At 36.6% G+C, this 25,062-nt stretch overlaps 1 protein-coding gene across 2 annotated transcripts in view; it reads left to right on the top strand.

The window, feature by feature from the left end:
* Positions 1–25,062, top strand: part of PDE6A (phosphodiesterase 6A) — a 103,538-nt gene that overhangs the window by 12,632 nt on the left and 65,844 nt on the right. Inside the window, exons 3-8 of one of the 2 annotated variants that reach the window (XM_051978686.1) lie at positions 1,507–1,596; positions 1,968–2,108; positions 5,966–6,040; positions 11,516–11,580; positions 21,809–21,875; positions 22,137–22,184. In XM_051978686.1, the coding sequence (XP_051834646.1) occupies positions 1,507–1,596; positions 1,968–2,108; positions 5,966–6,040; positions 11,516–11,580; positions 21,809–21,875; positions 22,137–22,184 (486 nt within the window). The remainder of the gene's footprint in view (positions 1–1,506; positions 1,597–1,967; positions 2,109–5,965; positions 6,041–11,515; positions 11,581–21,808; positions 21,876–22,136; positions 22,185–25,062) is intronic. The other variant, XM_051978687.1, reaches the window with a different exon arrangement.

The following is a 25,062-nucleotide window of genomic DNA, read 5'->3' as shown; positions in this document are numbered from 1 at the left end:
AGCATAAAGCAAATGGTACTGTGAAAAGTATCCATTTTCCTATATTTGAACATTTTTGATTACTGTTTTTTGTTAAGAGTTTTATTAGAATTTTTTATTCTAAAGTTCTCTTGTGAGAAGTTAATGGGGAAAGAGAAACACAAGAAGATATTATTAAGATATAGAAAAACAAAAACACTTGGGCCTTCTGAACCAATACAGGAAACAAAGAGAGGGAGTCCTAGAGGAGTTACAAGGACAGACATTCATTGGGAGAACAGTATGTAATGCCCTAAATTTACGAAAGAGAAAACAGCCCAACAGTTAATAGAAGAATTAGGTATAAAAAGAAAGGAATGCTCTATTGATAAAGGCCAACTGTAACCATGTGGGGAGACAATTTGGGGATTCTTTAAGGCTTCCCTGAGATTCTGACAACATTTATAGATCTAATGGAAGTATAGTCAGAATCTAGTTTGCACATCAAAACCAAATTAGAATTCTAATACCTAGTAAGCAGTCATAAATCATGTTGCTAACTTTAAGGGAGATTTGGAGTTCATTAGAATGTTGAGAGAGAAATACTGGGATAGTTGGGACAAGGACATCAAGATTAAGATAAAAAACAAAAAGATTCTTATCAGAATCTATGTTCCTCTCCCTTCCCTGTACCTTCATGCTTAAGACCTTCCCTTGTTTCTTTCAGAGTCTCCTCTATTTCTATACCTTAAGTATCTCTTTTCTCTACATTCTCTGGCAATATGGTCTTTTCTTGGTGTGACAATAAAAACACTTTTATAGCCCCTGGTTTCCTGATATGACTTGAATGAGAACTGAAGTTGCTTGGGCAGGGGCCCAAGCTTGGAAGTGAGCCTGAGCTGTTTGGTTAGGGGCCAGGGCTGTCTGAGGTTTTGGCTTAGGTTTATTTTTTCTTTATTCTTTCTCTCATAAACCTATTGAGTGATGTTTTTAAACTCACAAATGCCTTTTTTATGACATCTAGGGCGATCCTTATGAAAATATTTTCATATTTCTGGATGTGATTGACTGAGAAAGTATATATTAATTCATGCATTTTATGGGTTGAGTAGGTTTAATCCCACATACCTCTTAGCACTATTTCACAACCTATCATAAAAGTTAGGGGTTTTATTTTCTTTCTAGACAGTTTCTTGGAACTTACTCCTGTTTTGAGGGAGGACAGCACACACTTCCATGCTTCTGATCAAGGAAAGAAAGATTGTCATTTTTCTTCCATCCTTATATTTCAGGGACTAGAATAGTGTTGTGCACATAGTTAGCAGGAAAATCTTGATAAAATTGAATTCAGACATTGTCCCATTCTCTTGATTACAATTCTCTAAATGTCCCCTTTTCATTTCCTTGTCGTATAACAATAAACTTGCTGCGAGAAAACTTGCTTTAAAAATATTGTAAATGCATCTAAAGAGAAAAAAACAACTCCATCTCTGTTCTCCCAAAAATTTCAAAGTCTTTCTCATCCCTCTGATTCTGTTTGTATTTTAGATTCTAATGAAGTACCTCAATTTTGGAAATTTGTTCATGAAGGTGTTCCATCTATCCTACCTTCATAACTGTGAAACCCGCAGGGGACAGGTAAGAACCTAGATGTAAAGAAACTCTAGTTTACTTGGCTTTTAAGCCGTTTATGTAGGAGATATTAGAAAAGAAACCCAGTCATCCTGGACTTTTTGGCCATTTGGATTGTCTCTCCCATTAGACATTGAGCTTCTCGAGAACAGGAACTTTCTTTTGCCTTTCTATCTATCCAGCACTTGCTAGAGTGCCCGGCACATAGTGCCAGTGGCACAGTGTCAGTACCAGCCAATGCTGGCTGTCTGACTGGATATTTATGATGCTGCACTGAACTCATACTAAGGAGGTTCCAAATTCTTTGCACCTAGGGGAACTGCTGCTGCTGCTGTAGCTTCTCTTCAACCTTTTACATATTTTCTTCATATTAACAGATACTCCTGTGGTCTGGGAGCAAAGTGTTTGAAGAACTTACAGACATCGAGAGGCAGTTCCACAAAGCCCTTTACACAGTCCGTGCCTTTCTCAACTGTGACAGATACTCTGTGGGACTCTTGGATATGACCAAGCAAAAGGTTTGGCAATCTGTGCAACAAACATTATAAGTCAAGGTGAAGTGTGATTCTGATGAAATTCATCTTCCCAGAGCCAGCTCACATGCCTGAGGGAAAACCTAGGAGAACTGGGATCACACTGTGAGCTCTGCATAATGGCCATCTTTTTACAGCAGGGATATTTCTCACACAAAAAAAGACAAGCCCACACCTAGCAAGAGACTAACCCACAAGGCTGAATAGCAGCAAAGCATTTTGTTTGCCAGGGCCATCTGAAAAGTAAGCACACACCTAGGTGGGGAAAGGGTTACTATCTTCATAAAAGTAGCAGGAACAAGGGAGGAAGGGAATGCTGATGAATAACTGGTAACCCAGTCCTGTTATTCTTCACCTTTCCCTTCATCTGTGTCGGATAAATAAATGATGACAAATTTACTTCTAGATTGTGGTCTTTTAGAGGAGAGAAAGCAAACAAAAGAGGAGCAAGGAGAGAAAACAAGAAATGTGAAGAGAAGAAACCAAGAAGACAAAACAATAAAGGAAAGGGTAGGAAGAGACTTAAGAAAGAAACCAGTGTTAGAGGGAATTTCTTGAGTCGAAAGTACAATAGTAGAGAGCAGAAAACTTGAATTCTTGGAAAATGACAAATGGAAAGAGTCATAATCCTGACATTTTCTCCCTCCTCAAGAAGCATCAACCTCTTTCACTCCCTCTGCACTAGTCCAGCTGTCTTCAGGCAATTTGGAATTGAAGGATTTAGAGCTAGAATAGACCTTTTTGTTGTTGTTTGGGGATTTTTTGAGAGGCAATTGGGGTTAAGTGACTTGCTTAGGGTCACATAACTAGTAAATGTTAGGTGTCTGAGGCCAGGTCCTCCTGACTTCAGGGTCAGTGCTGTCCATTGCAATCTAGCTTCCCCAAGAAGAGGCCTTTAAGATTGTCTAATACAATCTTCCTAATTTTTCAGAGGAGCAAACTGAGACAATGAAATTAAAGGATTCTTCAAAGGTCACAGAGATAGAAACAGATCCCAGAGACCATGATTCCAAATTCAGCATTCTTTCCATTATCCTACACAGCTTTGTTTTGTTTCTTACCAAGGATCTAAACTTAATCAGATGGCAGTTTCTGAATTTCATAAGCTTCAAGAAGTTTCAGGCTTTCTGAGAATTCAGGGATTAAAACATGGAGATCAACAAATCAACCAAAAAAATGCAAATTATATTTATGTCGATTAGACAACACAAAGCAAGAATGGAACATTTCTCTATCACTGTCCTGCTGTAGTAACTATATTTTAAATCAGGCTCAGTCAGGATTTTAAGGGTTAAGAAATAGATTTTTTGCTGTTCCTTCAAAAAAAAGCAACTGTTAATGTAGTGAGTCCAACAGTCAACTGCTCAAATGTGTAAGATTTATCATTATTCTAAAGAATTATGGTTGCAGAAGAATTTAGCCCTAGGCTTAAATATGAAAAAAAAAAATCTGGTTTTTCTGAACTCTTTCCTGGAAGAACAACATCTCAGGAGCATGTTCCAATGGAATCAACCTCAGAGGGAACAAATGAACCCTTAGGGGACTTTAAAAATGTTCCATTTAGCAATTTTACCTTAGAGAGGAAACTAGTCAAAGGCCCTTGGCCTATCATTCTTCCAGGGCTTGGGCTCTCATACTTGCTATGGTTGCCTTAGATATCCAGTATGTGGTCCAAAGCTCTGATTTGAAGTCAGAGGAGCTAGGTTTAAATTCTAGCACTACTATGATTATCTCTTGTAATTCTAGACAAATCATGACCATTCTCTGTGTATCATTTTCCTGATCTGTAAAATGAAGAGACTGAAGAGACTGGGGATTCTCAAGGTCCTTTCAAGACCTAAACCCTATCATGCTTCAGAATCCTTGGAAGAACAGGAAATGTCAAACTTTTCCCTTAGATTTCTCCTTCCATGGAAGGAAGCTCAAAATTATATCAGCATTCATCTAAGTGACTTGGAACCAATGAAAAGTCAGTGAAATAGATGACATTTCTATCACTTTATGGTTTGCACAATATCACCCCTAAAACTATCCTGTGAGGTATGAACTTCAAGGATCAACATCCCTATTTTTCAGATCAGAAACCTGAGATCCTGAAAGATTGTGAATTTGCTTATGATATATATGGTCACATGATATGTGGTAGAGCCAAGATTCAACTCTATCTCTCCTGATCCAAGTCCACTTTTCTTTCCCCTATGTTATACATTCCCTGGGAAAAAATGGATATTTGGCTGAACTTTCTGGTATTTTCCCATGGTGGATTAGTACAGCAGCAGCCTCTTGGATGCTAGCTAATGAAATCTATCTGAAGTCAACTAAAGATACTCATGGTAAAATTATCAGAAATGATAGTGAAAATTCTGTCCAGTTTATATGCAGATAGAGACTGGATATTAATAGTTCTATGGGAACAATTATTTGTTTTGATTTCAAGGTGGATCACAGGGCTTTTGAAAACTTAGTGAGAGGAACTCCAGTGAATCATCTGAGGAGGTCTCTAGTGGAGCTGACATATACACTCTAGTAAATGTTATTGTTTTGTTTTTTCTTTTTAATGTGTATCTCATCACCTCTCCCTTACAGTTATCCAGAGAATAAACAGTATAGTAAGCTGGTCATGTAGATCTAGGAATCAATATTTGCAAGGAAATTTGCCTTTGTCTGCCCTTTGAAAGAGATAATAAATTATGAAGAAACCACAGCTACAAGATAAGCAGAGAATGATGTAAAAGTGCTAAGGTCAAGCCAGTCTCTTAGCAACCCTGATCCTAGTTATCCACAATTGTCCATGAACTAAGGTCAGTCAAGAGACTGACCTTAGGGTTGGGGTAGGGTATGCTACATTCTCATGGGATCCCAGCCTTTACTTGTAACAACCATCATTAATTTTTCTGTATTCCAGGTCTTCCTTTGATTTGGTCACTTAAGTCAATTCATTTCAAGGTCACATATCTTTTCCTATGATCTATATACATGAAGGTGATTTAAAACAAAAACAACAAACAAACAAACAAACAAAAAAAAAACTTAATGTGAAATGTACCAAAATATTTGTAAAAGCCTCTTTGTGATAGCAAAATAAATGAATGAATGAATAAAACAAACAAACAAATAAAAAGAAAGAAAAAAAAAAAAAACATGTGTCCACCAGTTGGGAAATGACTAAACACATTGTGGTTAAGATAGAATTGAACTGGTTAACCAATGGCTCAAGACGGCGGAGGAAGGAGAGTACGGATAGTGCCTGAAGTGATAGTCTGGAAAGAACTGAGGTGGACTGAGGAGGAGAGTGGAGGTCATGGTGAGAGCAAAGAGCAAGATTTGGGGTTTCAAGGCAAAGAGAAAGATGAAATGACTGCAGATTGTGATCAGATAAGGAAATTTGGAAGTGGTGTATTTGTGGTGGGTGACAAAATCAAGGGCATCGTTATATTTATATATACGTGCTGAGTAGGGTGGAAGAATAAGTTATATAAAATGAGAAAGTTTAGGACTGGGAGGTTAGCATGTTTGAGAGGACACTGATATGTATTTTGAAGTCTCCTAGTATAAGGATAAGAGTAGAGGACAAAATCCTCTCAAGGTCTAGGACAGCGCATAGAATGGTAGTTTTCTGCTTTTTCCCCCAAGGCAGGAAATTAGGCAGAACCATTAAGATCTCTTCCAAATCTAAGCCTATGAGTAACATACAGTCCTTGCTCTTTAGAAAAATGCATAGCTTAAATTGGAAAACAAACTCCATAATATAAGAATCCAAATGCTTCTTCCTCTGTAGCTTTCTGCTCTGGTGTATTTTTAATTCCCTCTTAATGCCATCATAATGACTTTTTTCTTTCTAGGAATTTTTTGATGTGTGGCCAGTGTTGATGGGAGAAGCCCCACCTTACACAGGACCCAAGACACCAGATGGAAGGGTAAGCTAATACAATTTTCAAAGTGCTCTTTGTCCTGGGTAAAGAATTCGCCTTCATATAGCTATTCCTAACACTTTTCACATATTATTCCGTTCCATCCTCATTCATTTATCAAGTATTTATTTATAAGGTACCTACTATGTGCCATGTACTTAGCAAGATTCTGACATTACAAAGATTAAAATGAAACAATCCCTTACCTCCCAGAGTATATAGTTCCCATATATATATGGAATTTTAAAAAAGGAGGGAGAGAGGGAGGACATAAGCAATTTATGATATCATGTAGGAGATGGGATTTATTCTGAGCTTTTAAGGAAAATAAGGATAAGAAATGAAGGCAAAGAATGTGTTCCAGACATAGAAACAGCAAAGGCAGAGATAGAAGATGGCTCCTTTCTCTAGAATGTAGAGTTCATGAAGTAAGGTAATATGCAGTAAACATAGAAAGGTAGTCTGGGGGCAGATTGTGAAGGGTTTTAAAGGCCAAATGCTAGAGTTTGTATTTTATCTTAGAGTCAAGAGAAACCCACTAGAACTTCTAGGGCAAAGGAGGTGCATTTGTTTTAGGAATGTCAATTGGCATATCTATGGGGTGGGGAGAAATGGATTGGAGAGGAGAAGAAATGGCCACCCAAAGCCCAATTAAGATAATATGGCAACAACTTCAGGTGAGAGGGAACAAGGTTGTGCTTCTAGTGATATGTGAATGAAAAGAAGGGACAAGATATAAGATATGGTGGAGGAAGAATCAACATTTTCTCTATGGAATGGAGAATCAAATGTTATTATTTCCATTTTGCAAATGTAGAAAATGAAACTAGGGGTAGTTAAATGATTTGCTCAAATCACATTGTGAGTCAGAGGCAACTGACCTCAATTCAAGTGCTCTTTCTATTCACTGTTATCTTTAAAACTTTAAAGATAAGGGAGTTTTTTTTGTTTAATTTTTTTTTTTTTTTGGCCCGTTATTATACTGATACACATAGGCCACGGTCAGTTAGTGTGCCCTGGAACAATAGAACTTCACACAGTAATGACTTGTCAGCAGTTAATCCATAGCTTAGGCTTCAGGCTTCCCTGGAGTTGGCAGAGCTTAAGCCATGGCTAAATTATAAAGAATACTGGCTCTGTTGCTGGAAGGGACTTTAAATCCTTCTACTTTTACAAATAGGGAAACTGAGGCCTAGGGTCCTAGGGTTAGCAAATAAATAATGGAGATGCCCCTCTGAATCCAGTGTCAGGATTTTCTTCCATGGGCCATTCAGAAAAGCAGTTTATGAAAGATATATTTAAATTTTATCTTCCCACATGCCTGTCTTTATCAGACTTGTTTTTTGGATTAATTGGGAAGGAGTCAACATCTTGTAAATGTTTGAAGCTGGTCCGTACAATGGAAAGAATAATATGCTGGGCATCAGGAGCCAAGCAATTGAGGCTACAAGTCCTTGGACAAATCTCTTTCACCATCTGTTTTATCACCTGTGAAATGCGGTCAGTCACTGAAGCAGGGGTCCTCAAACTTTTAAAAAAGGGGGCCAGTTCACTGTCCCTCAGACTATTGGAGGGCCAGACTATAGTAAAAACAAAAACTTTGTTTTGTGGGCCTTTAAATAAAGAAACTTCATAGCCCTGGGTGAGGGGGATAAAGGTCCTCAGCTGCCACATCTGGCCCGCGGGCTGTAGTTTGAGGACCCCTGGAAGTATTTTGAGGCTTATAAAATCCTTTTCTCACAACATCTCTGTGAGGTAAACAGTATATTATTACCTCCCATTTCACAGTGAAGACTAGTGCAGTATACAGAGGGCCTGTTTAGGAATCAAAAAGACCAAGGTTTTGAGTATTCCTCTGATGTGTGACCCCTGGGCAATCACCTCACTTCTCAGAGCTCCAGAAAAATCTCTAAAATGAGAAAGTTCAGAAGAGTAACCTGCAATGGGAAAGGGAGTTTAATCACAGGATTTGTCCAGGGACAGAGTTGAATAATTTGTTTAGGATCAAAGGGCTAAAAAGTGTCAACTTGAGTTTTCAGACAATTCTCATGATTGTGTTAAGTCTGGACTGTTACTCAAAATACCACACGTCTGCAATGAGGTAAAAGAAAACAGAGGCTGTTCAGTGTGTATGTGTGTAGCACTGGACAAAATGTCCTCTGATGGGTGAGTATATGTGTGAGAGAGAAAGAGAGACTGTGTGTGTGTGTGTGTGTGTGTGTGTGTGTGTGTAGCATTGGACAAAATGTCTATTATGTATGTGTGTATGAGAGAGACAGAGAGACAGAGACAGACTGAGACAGAGAGAGAAACAGACAAAGACAGAGACACAGAGAGAGACAGAGAGATAGAGACACAGAGACAGAGACAGAGAGACAGAGAGAGGATGAAACAGACAAGTGTGTATAGGATTAGACTCAATGTTTTCTAATGTATATGACTGGGGGGAGTATGAGGTATGAGTGTGTGTGTGTGTGTGTGTGTGTGTGTGTGTGTGTGTGTATGATTAGATTAAATATTCTCTAAAATCCCTTCCAGCTCTAAAACACTGGGAGTCTTTGTTTGCTATTTATACTGAGAAGTCAGTTCACCTTCACAGGTAGCTGTGACCACAGTTTTTACTGGCCTGTTCTCAAACTGACCCTTTGTCCCTCTTCCTTCTCTTTCCCTTATATCCCCCATTCTCCTCTTTTGCTTCCTAATCTCTTTCTTTCATTCAGGATCACAGAATCTAGAGTTAAAAGATACTTGAGAAATCACATAATCCAATGCCCCCATTACAAAGATAAAGATACAGAAACAAAGCACCATATGACTTAGCTAAGGTCCCCCTCTGAATGACAGAGCTGGGCCTGGTCCTCCAAGGCTGTCACCAGACCCTGTGCTCTTTGCCCTGTGCTCTTTCTTAAGCTTAAATAAATTACCTCACCAATTAATCATCTCTGAACCTTCTTCCCCAGCCCAGGCTGCCAGGACTCTTTTCCTGCTTGAATTTCTCATACACTTTCTTTGAACTTGTCTTTGTCTTATTGATATCGTATGCCCCCCCTCAGACTGGAAGCTCCTTGAGGGCAAGGGTTTTGCCAGATTTCATTTTGTATCTAGTACGGCATCTTACAGGTGGTAGGCTCTTAGTGTTGGGTGAATTGTTAAGAGAGATCTCAAATAACAGACATAGCCGTTCCCTCTTAGCTTCCTGCCGCTAACATGTGTCCACCAGTTACACCTTATTTTTTAAGAGAATATATATTTCTATATAAGGGAGGTTATCATGAGCTGCATTTATGTGTGATTTAAAGTTATGAGTTATAAACTAGCCTCTTTTGACAAATAACAGGCATGCTCATTGACTACTCAGCCTTGACCTTAAAATCCCAAGTTGTTTTTACATATTTGATTTGGGTGGAACCTTGATTTAAAAACAGTGTGTGAGTTACTAAGCCCCGGATCAAGAGTAATATTTACATCTGGCACACTAGTCTCCTTGTTTTCTTCTATGAAAGCAGCTGCTTCTGTTTGCTCAAACATTGACAAGCTCCAAGCCCAGTTAGTAAAGCTTTTGCCAGCATTTCTGCAAAGGATGAGGATTCCTGAGTCTCAGAGAAAAGGGACTATCTGTTACTTAAATGTCTTCAATGGTTTCCCCTAAAGGCTTCCCACCAGAGGAAAAGTCAAAGTCAAACTAGAGAATGAGCCTTCTATCATGACTGAAAAATAGTCTGATTCTAACTACCAATACCGTGCTCTAAGCTATCAAAGGCATTGAAGGCAGGCCTCTCCACCCTCACAGACTTCCAAATTATTTATCCATTCAGTAAATTTCTTTTATATGTATATTTTTTAAAAAGTTATTTTGTTAAATATTTCCACTTATATTTTAAAATTTTAGCATTCAATTTTTAAAAGTTGAATTCTAAATCCTTTCCCTCTTTCCTGTCCCTCTTCCATCTCCCATTCCTTAAAAAGAAAGCAATATGATATTGATTATATATATGAAGTCATATGAAACATGTTTCTACATTAGTCATGTTACAAAAGAAACCACACAAAAAAACAAGAAAAGAAAAGAAATGAAAAAAATGTATGCTTCAATCTGCATTCAGAGTTCATCAGTTCTCTCCCTGGTGGTGTTTTTACCATGGGTCTTTTGGAATTGTCTTGGATCAACATGTTGATCAGAACAGCCAAGTCTTTCATAGTTGATCATTCTTACAATTGTTTAATACACTTCTAGAGAGCTGTTGATGCACATCAAAGGACCAACGTTCAAATCTCACCTCTGATGCTTATTATCTAGGTAATACTGGGCAATTTACTTAACCTTCCTAGGCCTCAGTTTTCCTCATCCATAAAATGGGGGGAGGGAACAAAGTAGACTACCTAACCACTAGACTCTGGGAACTTTCCGGCTCTGGATATAATCCTGTACTCCTTGAGGAGGGTAGGAGGATAACATAACAGACCTATACTTTAGAAAAATTCCTTTAGCAGCTGAGTGGTGATTGAATTGGGATGGAATGAGACTTGAAGCAGAGTAATAAGTTAAAAGGCTAGTGCTGAAATCACAGAAAGAGCTAATGAGGGCTTGAATTAAGGATCTTTGGGCAGAAAGAAGGGGCTTATAGTAGAGATGGGAAATGCAGAAATGACAGGATTTGACAGCAGATGTCATGTGGGTGAGAGTGAGGAGTCAAGAAGTGAGGTTGCAGGCTTCTGAGTTGGAGGTTAATGGTTGATAGTAATAGGAAGTTCATAAGCAGTGTTTGGTGGGAAAAGATAATGAGTTCGATTTTGGAATGTTAAATTTGGGATGCCAGTGGGACATTCATTTCAAAATAGCCATAAAAGCCTGAACTTGGGTGTTGGCAATAGGAGACCAATTTTTCCAGTCCCAAAACAATAAAGTTTAAAATTTATTTCTCTAGTTCTCAAAAAAGAATTTTAGTCTTTTCTTGGAGTGTGGAATGTCTGAGCTCAAATCTGAAACCTACCAACTGTGTGATCCTAAACAAATCACTTAACCTGTTGTCTCAGTTTTCTCATCTGTAAATAAGAGATAATAATAACTCCCACCTCCTGGAATTACTATAAAGATCAGATGTGGTGATAATTGTAATGCACTTAGAATGCCTGGCACATGGTAAGTACTCCATAAATGTTAGCTATCATTATTATTATTTCTTCTACCTTCCCCACACTCAGTAATTTCCTGTTTCATCTCAAAAGTGAATATATCTTCTGTACTTTTGGAATTGATCTCTGTTAACAACGATCATGTCTTCTGCTCACTTGCTACTGAGCTAGTTGGTAGATCAATGGTCCATAGCTGATCATTGTTTAGGTTTCATCAAGGCATTTTTTTTTTAAACCACAGATTAAATAATAAAGAACCAGACTGGTTCTGAAGGCAGTTAATAGTGTCTGTCTGTTTAAAATCAGTGCTTGAACTCATGACCATGCATTTTTCTTTCCTTTGCCCAGGAAATCAACTTCTATAAGATTATCGACTATATCCTTCATGGGAAAGAGGATATTAAAGTAATACCGTAAGTTTCTAATTGCAGCACATGAGCCAAATGGGGGGATTCTCCAATGTTGGAGAGGCAGGCTACAAATGCTACCACATAAAATGCACATCAATGAAAGAAAAAAAAAAAAGGAGAGGGATTATCAATGGCCACATCCTACAAAGAGTATGAGGAAAAGCAAAACACAGTGTATATATACTGCAAGAGTTCTTAGCCTTTTTTTGGTGTCATGGACCCCTTTGCTAGATGTAGGATCCAAAGACAGAAAGATGAGTTTAATGATTGCCTTGTCATTAACTTGTATGACTTGGGGCCTCAGAGAAAGCCAATTGATATTAAATATAGTTATCAATTTAAAAAAATAAGCACACAGACTCCAAGTGAAGAATCTCTAAATATAAAATACTGTACTTCAAATATGATCTCTTATACTTACTAACTGTGTGACCATAGTCAAATCATTTAATTTTTCCTAGACTCAGTTTCCTGACTTGTTAAATGACAGTGATAAAATATCTTTAGTACTCTCCTCACAGGGCTGTTTTAATGATTGGGTAAAATGTTAGTAAGTCTTTTTTTCCCCATTGATTAGGGATGGGAAAAGGCAATAATTAAGGGAATGTCCAGAGTTTTTATTTCTATGTCTGAGGATTCTCATTTTAATGTATAATCTTGGAGAGTTGGACCACTGAGAACTATATCAACTGTGTGATTCTCTCTCTTCCCTTACTGATCACACCAACTCTAACCCTAAATTTGCTCTCTTCACCTGGCTATAGATCCCTGTTTCAGACTTTGGCTCCCAGCATCCTAATTCCAGTCTGTGACCATTACCCTGATTTGCCTCCCTCCAGAAAGAAGAGGAAGTATCCTGTTTCTTTACCCTCTCTGTCTCACATTAGAGCACACTTTTATACTATGCTGGGTGTAAGATCCAAAGGCAGAGAAATGAGTTTAATAATTGCCTCATCATTGACTTGTGTGACTTGGGGCCTCAGATGCCTTCTCTATAAAATTAAAGGATTGGATTTGGTCATGTCCAAAGAGTCTTCTGGTGCTGAGGTTATATGATTCTGAAATTGAATCTAATCAAACAGAATAATAATAGTTACTTGCATGTCTAGAGCTCTTTTCTTATCAAAAATTCTTTTTCATCAATCATCCAACCAATTTTTAAAAATTATTAAAGCTTTCTATTTACAAAGCCTATATGCATGGGTAATTTTTCCAACATTGACCCTTATATAACCTTTTGTTCCATATTTTCCCTTCCTTACTCCCATCTTCTCCCCTAACTGGCAGGTAATCCAATACATGTTAAATATGTTGAAATACATGTTAGATCCAATATTTGTTTACATATTTATATAGTTATCTTGTTGCACAAGAAAAATCAGATCAAGAAGGAAGAAAAAGAAAAGCTGAAAAAGAAAGCAAAATGCAAGCAAATAACAACCGAGAGAGTGAGAATTCTATGTTGTGTTCCATACTGTCCCCATGGTTCTCTCTCTGGGTATATATGGCTCTCTTCATCACTGAACAAGAGGAACTTCATCATCTCAATGATGAAGAGAGCCGCATCCATCAGAATTGATCATCAACATAGTCTTGTTGTTGCTGTGTATAATGACCTCCTGGTTCAGCTCATTTCACTCAGCTTCAGTTCATATAAGTTTCTCCAGGCCTTTCTGAAATCATCCTGCTGGTCATTTCTTACAGAACAGTAATATTCCATAACATTCATATACCACAATTTATTCAGCCATTCTCCAACTGATGAGCATCCATTCAATTTCCAGTTTCTGGCCACTACAAAAATGGCTGCCACAAACATCCCTTTCCTTTCTTTAAGATCTCTTTGGGGTATAAGCCCAGTAGAAACACTGCTGGATCAAAAGGTATACATAGTTTGATAACTTTTTGAGCGTGGTTCCAAACTGCTCTCCAGAATGGTAGGATCCATTCACAACTCCACCAGCAACAATATATCAGTGTCTGATACATTGTTGGTGGAATTGTGAACACATCCAGCCATTCTGGAGAGCAATTTGGAACTATGCTCAAAAAGTTATCAAACTATGTATGCCCTTTGATCCAACAATGTTTCTACTGGGCTTATACCCCAAAGAGATACTAAAGAAGGGAAAGGGACCTGTATGTGCCAAAATGTTTGTGGCAGCCCTGTTTGTAGTGGCTAGAAGCTGGAAAATGAATGGCTGCCCATCAATTGGGGAATGGTTGGGTAAATTGTGGTATATGAATGGTATGGAACATTATTGTTCTGTAAGGAATGACCAGCAGGATGAATACAGAGAGGACTGGCAAGACTTACATGAACTGATGCTAAGTGAAATGAGCAGAACCAGGAGATCATTATATACCTCAACAATGATACTGTTTGAGGACGTATTCTGATGGAAGTGGATCTCTTCAATAAAAAGAGCTAATTCAGTTTCAATTGATCAAAGATGGGCAGAAGCAGCTACACCCAAAGAAAGAACACTAGGAGATGAATATAAACTGCTTGCATTTTTGTTTTTCTTCCTGGATTATTTATACCTTCTGAATCCAATTCTCCCTGTACAACAAGAAAACTGTTCGGTTCTGCACATGTATATTGTATCCAGGATATACTGTAACCTATTCAACATGAAAAGGATTGCTTGCCATCTGGGGGAGGGGGTGGAGGGAGGGAGGGGAAAAATCGGAACAGAAGTGAATGCAAGGGATAATGTTGTAAAAAATTACCCTGTGGCATGAGTTCTATCAATAAAAAGTTATTTAAAATATATATATATATGTATATACATATATACATATATATATCAGTGTCCCAGTTTTCCCACATCTTCTCCAACATTCGTCATTATCTTTTCCTGTCATCTTAGCCAATCTGACAGGTGTGTAGTGGTATCTCAGAGTTGTCTTAATTTGCATTTCTTTGATCAATAGTGATTTGGAGAACTTTTTCATGTGGCTACAAATAGTTTCAATTTCTTCTTCTGAAAATTGTCTGTTCATATCCTTTGACCATTTATTGATTGGAGAATGAATTGAACTATTATATTTTAGAAATGAGGCCTTTATCAGATCCTTTGGATATAAAAATGTTTTCCCAGTTTATTGCTTCCCTTCTAATCTTGTCTGCATTAGTTTTGTTTGTACAAAACTTTTTAATTTAATAGAATCAAAATTATCTATTTTATGATCAATAATGGTCTCTAATTCTTCTTTGGTCACAAATTCCATTGTCCTCCACAAATCTGAGAGGTAAACGATCCTATGTTCTTCTAATTTGTTTACAATATCATTCTTTATGTCTCGATTGTGAACCCATTTCAACCTTATCTTGGTATATGGTTTTAGGTGTTCGTCTATTTCTGCCATACTAGTTTCCAATTTTCCCAGCAGTTTTTGTCAAATAGTGAATTCTTATCCCAAAAGCTGGGGCCTCTGGGTTTGTCAAATACTATTATAGTCATTGGCTATTTTGTTCTGTGAACCTAATCTATTCCACCGATCAACTTCTCTGTTTCTTAGCCAGTACCAAATATTTTGATGACTGTTGCTTTATAATATAGTTTTAGATCTCAGACATCTAGGCTACCTTCATTTGCTTTTCTCTTCATAAATTCCTTTGAAATTCTTGCCCTTTTGTTCTTTCAGATGAATTTTGTTGTTATTTTTTCTAGTTCAGTAAAACAGAAAAGGGAGTTTGATTGGCATAGCACTAAATAAATAGATTAGATTAGGGAGAATTGTCATCTTTATTATATTCACTCGACCTATCCACGAGCACTTGATATTTTTCCAATTGCTTGGATCTGACTTTATTTGTGCGGAAAGTGTTTTGTAGTTTTGCTCATATAGTTCCTGACCTTCCCTTGATAGATAAATTCCAAATATTTTATATTATCAACAGTTATTTTAAATGAAATTTCTCTTTATATCTCTTGCTGTTGGATTTTATTGGTGATGTTTAAGAATGCTAATGATTTATGTCGATTTATTTTAAATCCAGCAACTTTGCTAAAGTTGTGGATTATTTTTAATAGCTTTTTAGTTGATTCTCTGGAGTTCTCTAAGCATATCATCATATCATCTGCAAAGAGTGATAATTTGGTTTCATCATTACCTACTCTTATTCTTTTAATCTCTTTTTCATCTCTTTTTTCTTCTTTTATTGCCCAGGCTAGCATTTCTAATACAACATTGAATAGCAATGGTGATAGTGGGCATCCTTGTTTCACTCCTGATCTTACTGGAAATGGGTCTAGTTTATCCCCATTACATATGATGCTTGCTGATGGTTTTAAATAGATGCTAGTGACTATTTTGAGGAAAAGTCCACTTATTCCTATACACTCTAGTGTTTTTAATAGGAATGGATGTTGCATTTTATTAAATGCTTTTTCTGCATCTATTGAGATAATCATATGATTTTTGTTAATTTGGTTATTGATATTATGCTAATAGTTTATCTAATATTGAACCAGCCCTGCATTCCTGGTATAAATCCTATTTGGTCATGGTATATTACCCTGGGCATGATTATCTGTAATCTCTTTGCTAATATTTTATTTAAGATTTTTGCATCAATATTCATTAGGGAGATTGGTCTATAATTTTCTATCTCTGTTTTCATCCTACCTGGTATAGGTATCAGTATGTATCAGTGTCATAAAAGGAATTTGGTAGGAGTCCTTCATTCCCTATTTTTTTCAAATAGTATATATAGTATTAGAGTTAGTTGTTCTTTAAATATTTGGTAGAATTCACATGTAAATCCCTCTGGTCCTGGGGATTTTTATTTCGAGAGTTGATTAATAGTTTGTTCTATTTCTTTTTCTAAAATGGGACTATTTAAGTAATTTATTTTTTTTTTCCGTTAATCTGGGCAATTTATATTTTTGAAAGTATTCCTTCATTTCACTTAGGTTGTCAAATTTATTGGCATAAAGTTGGGCAAAGTAACTCCTGATAATTGCTCTAGTTTCCTCTTCATTGGTGGATAATTCTCCCTTTTCATTTTTGAAACTAATAATTTGATTTTCCTTTTTCCTTTTTCTAACCAAATTAACTAAAGGTTATCTATTTTGTTGTTTTTTTTTTTTTTCATAAAATCAACTCTTAGTTTTATTTATAAATTCAATAGTTTTTTTAGTTTCAATTTTATTGCTCTCTCCTTTTATTTTTAGAATTTCAAGTTTGGCATTTGATTGGGGGTTTTTAATTTGTTCTTTTTCTAGCTTTTTTAGTTGCAAGCCCAATTTATTGATCTTTTCTTTTATTATTTTATGCAAGTAAGCATCTAGAGATATAAAATTTCCCCTTATTACTGCTTTGGCTGCATCCCACAAATTTTGATATGTTGTCTCATTATTGTCATTCTTTTGGATGAAATTATTGATTGTGTCTATGATTTGCTATTTCACCCATTCATTTTTTATAATGAGATAACTTAGTTTCCAATTTCTTTTTGGTCTATTTTCCCTGGCCCTTTATTGAATGTAATTTTTATTGCATCATGATCTGAAAAAAAAATGCATTTACTATTTCTGCCTTTCTGCATTTGCTTTTGAGGTCTTTATATCCTAATAATATGGTCAATTTTTGTATAGGTTCCATGAACTGCCAAGAAGAAAGTGTACTCCTTTCTGTCTCCATTCAATTTTCTCCAAAGATCTTTCATAACTAGTTTTTCTAGTGTTCTATTTATGTATTTAACTTCTTTCTTATTTATTTTGTGGTTTGATTTATTTAGTTCTGAGAGAAAAAAGTTGAGATATCCCACTATTATAGTTTTGCTGTCTATTTCTTCTTGCAACTCTCAACTTCTCCTTTAGGAATTTAGATATTTTACCACTTAGTGCATATATGTTGAATATTGTATTGCTTCATTAGCTATGGTACCCTTTAGCAAGATATAGTTTCCTTCCTTATCTCTTTTAATTAGATCAATTTTTTGCTTTTGCTTGATCTGAGATCAGAATGGCTACCCCTGCTTTTTTTACTTCACCTAAAGCATAATAGATTCTGCTCCAGCCTTTTTCCTTTACTTTGTATGTATCACTCCGCTTTAAATGTGTTTCTTGTAAACAACATATTGTAGGATTCTGGCTTTTAATCCAATCTGCTATCCACTTACATTTTATGGGAGAGTTTATCCATTCACATTTACAGTTAAAACTACTAATTCTGTATTTCTTGCCATCTTATTAACCCCAAATTATATTATTCTCTTTCTTTTTCCCCTTTCCCTCCTCCCCAGTATTTTATTTATGAGCACTACTTGCCTCAAGCAGTCCTTCCCCTTTAGAGACCCTCCCCCCTTCTTATACCTTTCCCCTATTATTTTTCTTTTCCCTTATATTTAGCCTACCCCTTTCCTTTTCCCCTTTCGCCTCACACTTTTCTATAAGATGAGAGATGTTTCTTGATGAAACCAAATATATCTAATATTCTTTCCTTAGACCAAATCTGATAAGAGTAAGATTCACACACGATATTCGTCACCTTCCCTTCTTTCCCTCAATTATAATGTGTTGGGTTTTTTTTTTTTTTTGCCTCTTCTTAAGATGTAATTTACCTCATTTTACCTCCTTTCCCCTTTTTTTCTATTACAATGCCCTTACCATCTCTAGTTTCTTTTTTATATTATAACAGTAAAATCAGATTATACATGTACTCTCAATGTATACCCATAACAAAAATAGAGTTCTCAAGGTTTTTTTTTTTCTTTTTACTTTTTTATGCTTCTCTTGAATTCTATATTTGGAGGTCATATTTTTTTGTTTAGCTCTGGTCTTTTCATCAAAAATAAATGGAATTCACCAGTTTCATTGAATGTCCATCTTCTTTGCTGAAAGAAAATGCTCATTTTAGCAGGGTAATTTATTCTTGGCTGTATTCCAAGTTCCTTCATCTTTCAGAATATCAGATTCCAGGCTCTTCGATCCTTTAAAGTAGAAGTTGCTAGGTCCTGAGTAATCCTTATTGGATCCCTCAGTATTTGAATTGTTTCTTTTTGGCTGCTTGTAATATTTTTACCTTGGTCTGATAGTTCTCAAATTTAGGCATGATTCCTTGAGGTTTTAATTTTAGGGTCTCTTTCAGGAGGCATTTGGTGAATTCTTTTAATAGTCATTTTACCTTCTGATTCTATGATATCCAGGCAGTTCTCTTTGATGATTTCCTGAAAGATAGTGTCTGGGCTCTTTTGTTCATCATGTATTTCAGGGAGTCCAATAATCCTTAGATTGTCTCTCCTAGATCTATTTTCCAGGTTGGTTGTTTAGGTATTTTACATTTTTTCCTATTTTTCATTTTTTTGGTTTTGCTTGACTGATTCTTGTCTGATTGAGTCATTCATTTTCATTTGTTCAATTCTGAATTTTAGTGAATTAATTTATTCATTTACTTTTTAAATTTCTTTTTTGTATTTGTCCAGTTGAACTTTTAAATTAGTTATTTTGTTCTATGGAATTTTTTTCCATTTCACAAATTCTGTTTTTTAAGGAGTTATTTTCTTTTTCTGTTTTACAAATTGTTTTTCTGGGGGTTGCCTTCCTTTTCCATTTTATCAAATCTTCTAATGAGTTTTATGCTTTTTCCATTTCACTAAGACTATTTTGTAGTGAATTTTCTTCAGATAGTTTCTGTTGCCTTTTTCAAATCCTCTTGCAAATTTTTCATTTCCTTTCCCCATTTTTCTTCTAGCTCCCTTTTAAGATCCTTTTTAATTTCTTCCAGGAGAGCCTTGGGTGATGGGGACCAGTTATACTGCCTTTTGGGGCTTCATCTGGAGACAATCTGCCTTTAGTCTCCTCAGGGTTTAAAATCTGTTCTCTCACCATAGAAGCTATCTATCACCAGAGTTCTCTTTACTTTTATATTCATTTTTTTAAAAAAAAGGTTAAGGTCTGCCTTTAGGGCAGGGAAGGTTTTCCAAGTGGCCACAGCTGCTGGGTCAGTACTGCTTCACTTTCATGATGGGTGAGCATGGCTAGGTCCTGGGAGACTCTGGTGTTTCAGGGTTCACTATTTACCTTTTGTGTTTGTGTTGGATGCCTTATAACTTCTCTGCTGATCTACTGGCTTGCAGCCAGGGCAGAGTGGCCAACACTGCTGTAGATTCCACCCATAGATTCTCCACCTCACAGAGATTGCACCGCCCTTAGACTCTAAGCTGCCAATGCTGGTGCTTGTACTCAGCTGCTTGCATTGGCTGCCTCCCTCCCATTTCCAATTAAAACAGACCTTTTCTGGCAATCTTCTAAATTATCTTCTGCTGATAATTTGTTGCACTCCCAGTGTTTGTGGGTTCTGCTGGTCCAGAGCTAATTCAGAGCCTGGATTTCATAATTATTGTGAGGATTGTAGAGGAGGTCAGAGAGAAATGTATGTTGTCTCTGCCATCTTGGCTCCATCCCCAGAAGTCCCATCTAAACAATTTTTACATCAGGAAAGGTATGGAAATTTTCCCTTTCCTTCCTCACCTATGTGATATGAGAATTGATTAGAATGACTGATGCTAAAAAGCATTTTTGGGGAAAAATAGCTCTATAAATGGAAGTAGTTATTTGACATATCAGGAGATAGAGTTTTTAAGAACTTTTGACTTCCCTTAAGCACATACCTAGCAAGGTAGGCCTCAGACAATGTACCTCACCTCCTGAATTAATGATCCCCAAAGAGTTCTCCCAATGCATTATCAAACCCATTGGGTCATTAACAAAATGGCACATTGTAGGAAGCAATGTTCTTAGTTTGTTTGAAAATATTTATTGATAAGGTTTCTTTTATATTATCTTCATTTCTAAATAGTTTCATATACTCCTCTACCCAGAGTGCCATCCCTTATACAAAGAACATGAGAAAGGGATCAGTTCAACAAAACTAATCAACAACCAAATCTGTTAGATTATGCAATTCCATACTAACAATCCCTCAAGCCCCCAATCCTAAAAGAATTAGGGGAAAAAATCCTTTTCCTCTGAGTTCCTGGCAGTGACATTTTAAAGATTATGGGAAAAGGTAGAGATGCCCCAAGACTGGGGTAGGCCAAATGTCTTGATTTAATAATAAAATAAAATAAAATAGTCTACAAACTATAGACCAGGGAACAATTTTCAGTCCTGAAAAAAATTCTAGAATAGATCATTACAGAAAAGATGGCCAAACATCTTGAAGGAAAGCAATAATTCCAAAGAGTCAGAGTGGCTTCATTAGGAATAAATATATAACATCAGACTAAACCTCATTTCCTTCCATATTTTAGGGGGAGCAGGAGTACTAAACTAGCAGATGAGGAAAATTCTACGGATAGAGTTTGTCTAGTTCCTGCTAAAGTTTTTGATAAAGTATCTCATATCATTCTTGAGATGGACTAGACAACCAATGAGAAAGATTCAGAACTGGTTGGATGGCTTCACTTAAACGATCATTTTTAGTTGTTCAATGGTAATATGGCAAGGGGTGTCCAGTGAAGGGCTCCCCAGAAATCTAGGGACACACATACACACACACACACACACACACACACACACACACACACAAACATATAAACACACACACATACATATAAAACTAGACTTGTGATTTCATCCACTTGGATTCCACTGGGATGGAATCCCCTCCATTCATTCCACCAGGATGATCCTGGTGAGGAACTTCCTCCATAAAAGCAAGTTAGCACCTTCTCTGCATCCTGCAGGATTGTCTGGAAGACTGACAGGTGAAATAATGCTGCCAACATCATATGGCCAATGTATACCTAGGGCAAGACTTAAACTCAGTCCTTCCTGACTCCAAGACTAGCTCTCTATTCATTTCACCATGCTATTTTTCAATAGCAGCACTGTTAATTCCTACACTACATAAACACAGAACACTCAGAATATGGGCCAAATTGCTAGGCATGGCCAAGTGCTGCAACTGTCCTTTTTTGTAATTAAACCACTTCCAAGATAAATACAGATGTGCTATACAAAATATTTAGAAAAATGATTTAGTGTGTGCACAGGTCTATCACATACAACTGTTTCACTATCACATTACTGAGATATTTAAGAGGAAGCCCCAAAAAGAAAAGCAATTGAAAAATAGCCTCTTCTAGTTAAATAAATAGAAATATTATCAGGTAGAAGGGGGAAAAAAGCAAAAGAAGAAGGAAAAATACAGTACTAGAGTTTTTATTTGAACTCCCACCTAAAAGAGAGATTAGTGTCTGCTTTTTCTTTTACAGGAATCCCCCTCCTGACCACTGGTCTTTGGTTAGTGGTCTCCCAACATATGTTGCCCAGAATGGTCTGGTAAGTGTGGGGCTGAGATGAGGGACCCCTGTCTTTGAAAGGAAGATGATTTGGATTCAGATTGGGAAAGTGATAGGAAGTTTCCCACCTTCCCTCAAGTGTCCCAATATCTCCTTAGTTTCTCTCTATGTAGTATGCAAGAACTAAGATTTGGAGATGGGCCGTAGGAGATGAGGATGGGCCAGGATGTCATTGCCTCATCTTCCCAGTTCTCTCTCAGAGACCATTCAGATTCATCTTGTTCCCCTTTGTGGTTTACAGATTTGTAATATCATGAATGCTGCTTCAGAAGACTTTTTCGCTTTCCAGGTAGGCCATTTTTTGCTTCTCCAAGAAAGAACTATGTTGTGATTTTTTTTCTAATAGAAAATTTAGGAAGAGCTTTGTGAGAGGTAACCTGAAGACAATACTATATAGAAGTTATGTCAACAGAGTTAAGAAGAGTAATGAAAGGAGATGGCAAGCCAATCGAATCTCCTAAAGCTGCTATCATTATCATTATTATTATCATTATGATCAGTATCTTTATTATTCTAGTTCTAGCTTGTTGTGAATCTGAAAGTATTGAATACTTTTTAGTGTGATGTAGTGGAAAGAACGTGGACTGGGAGCCCAGAGACCTGGGTTATATATTCTAGATTCAACAATTATGTGGATGATTCTCTTGCTCCAATCTAGTTTTCAAATCTTGTCTCAACCATATCCTTCACCTATCTGCCAAACTGATCTAAATAAAACACAAGTCTGATTATGTCACTCCCTTTCTCAAGAAACTTTAATGACTTCTTATTGCCTAGAGGATAAAATGCAAACTCCTCTCTTTTACATTCAAAATCATTTTAAATTTGGTTCCAATTTATCTTTCCAGATTGACTTCATATTACTACTTTCTCTCCTTACCCCCTTCTCCTAAGCACTCCCCATTCCAAATTGGCCCATTTTCTGTTCCTTGTACATGACACTTCACCTTCTCTCTTATTGCTTTTGTTGTTCAACTGATTTTTCCTGAACTCATTTGGTATTTTCTTGAGAAAGATACTGGGGTGATTTGTCATTTTCTTCTCCAGATCATTTGCAGATGGGTTAAGTGACTTGCCCAGGATCACAGAGCTAGTAAGTGTCTGATGGAAGGATTTGAATTCACAAAGATGAATCTTTTTGACTCCAGGCCCAAAACTACCTACTATACCACCTAACTGCTCCCTCTTGGCCTTTGTCCCTTAAATGATCTTCTCTCCTTGCCTCTGCCAAATGTATCCTCTAAAAGAGGTCCTTCCTGATTTCCCCCAGTTGTTAGTATTCTGCCCTTACCCCCGTCAAAATAACAATCTATTAATTTTGCCTATATTTTAAAATTTACTTATCTGTGTGCTTTTCCTCTGTAAAGTATAAACTCTTTGAAAATTTATCTCCCCAGTGCCTAGCAGAATGCCTAATAAGCCTACATAAATACTTTTAAAATTTAATTGAATATTTTGACATATTTAACATGTATTGAACTACCTGCCATCTAGGGAAGGGAGGAGGGAGAAGAAGGGGATAATTTTGAACAGAAGGTTTTGCAAGATGCAGTGTTGAAAATTTATCCATGCATATGTTTTGTAAATAAAAAGCTATAATAATAAAATAAAATAAAAGCTTAATTGAATTTTTTGAAATTTTATGAAAAAAAAAGAGTAGTGGAGATTGTTGTCTTCTTGTTTCTTCTTCATTCTCAAAAAGGACCCTGACATTAGGAAGGTGACATGCAAGTGAATTGGATTTGAATGAGAAAGAGCTGTACAAAATCTGATTTTCTTTTGGCATCATCTTGGTAGAGCAGCATCCTGAAATGGATCAGGATGACTGTAGATGGCCCTGAATGCAATGGGACACTTTGGCCTTTTTATGCAAAGGTCTTTAACAAGTCTCAGTTTGATTGAATCACTAAGTGTGAATTAAATTGTCTGCAAAGTACCTATCCTTCCAGCTCAGAAATTCAATGAGCACATGGAAAGTATAGGACTGACCTAGAGTAGCAGATAGAGATCGGTAGAAAATAATAAAGAAACAAATAGAGAGTAAAATGGACCAATGGTAACTTTCTACTTACAGATACTTCAAAAGTTTTTTATACTATAATAATGTTCCAATAAACCCTATCCTTCCAGCTTTAAAATTCAATGAGCACATGGAAAGTATAGAACTGATCTAGAGTAGCAGATAAAAATCGGAAGAAAATAATAAAGAAACAAACAGAGAATAAAATGGACTAAAATAAGTCTAAAATATCTACTTACAGATATTTTAAAAGTTTTTCATAGTATAATGATGTTCCAATAAACTCACTCTCTGAATCTTCTCATGTGATAAAGAAAATGTTAAGCAAAACCCAATCATCAAGGTCAACTTGTCTGAGAGGTTAATAAATATTTGTTGGCTGACTCATTGATAATCTATGCATCTTTCCACACCCAATAGTCCCATAGTCTCAGATGAGGAAAGTGTACTTCCTTACCTATTCCAGTGACCCTCTAAAGGGTGTGCCTTAAGTTTCATTAGATACACCTTGAAAACTCTTCCCACACTTCTAAGATTTCCACACTCCCCATTTTCTCCCAGCTGCTAACTGTGACCTACTATGAATATCCTAATAGCAGCTTTATCCTTGGAGGCACAGAGCATTCTGAGTCCCAAGTTAGTAAAGGAAGAGGAGGAGAGGAATGAGAAGAATCCCAAGAATACCCCACCACCACCACCACCTTTGCCATTTCAAATGGCAAGTATGTTTGTGCTGTGTTATGGACAACAGCTACAAGAAGTCAGTCCATTCAATTCATCTGAGTTCAGCTAAATGGTATAATTGGATAAGCCTAAGTAATAACTATGTGATCTCTACTTACCTCGGTTTCTTTATCTATAAAATGGGAATCATAATAGTACCTGCCTTCCAGGGTTGTTGTTGAATATCAAATGAGATAATTGTTTTAAAGTGCTTAGCACAGCACCTGACACAATGCAGTTGTATTCTTATATAAATGTAAGTTATTATTATATTTATATTGATTTCCAACCAATCCCAAGAGCTAAACCTTCCATATTGTCAGGGTCTGTCTGAGACTGCTTCATTAAAAGTAAATTTTTTGTGGGGGTTTAGGGAAGGGAGAATAGATTGCTTGTCATAACATAGAGTGAGTGAGAACATTTC

The sequence above is a fragment of the Antechinus flavipes genome, chromosome 2, assembly GCF_016432865.1.
Source record: "Antechinus flavipes isolate AdamAnt ecotype Samford, QLD, Australia chromosome 2, AdamAnt_v2, whole genome shotgun sequence".
NCBI lineage: Eukaryota > Metazoa > Chordata > Mammalia > Dasyuromorphia > Dasyuridae > Antechinus > Antechinus flavipes.
This window is presented reverse-complemented; position numbering and strand designations above follow the sequence as displayed.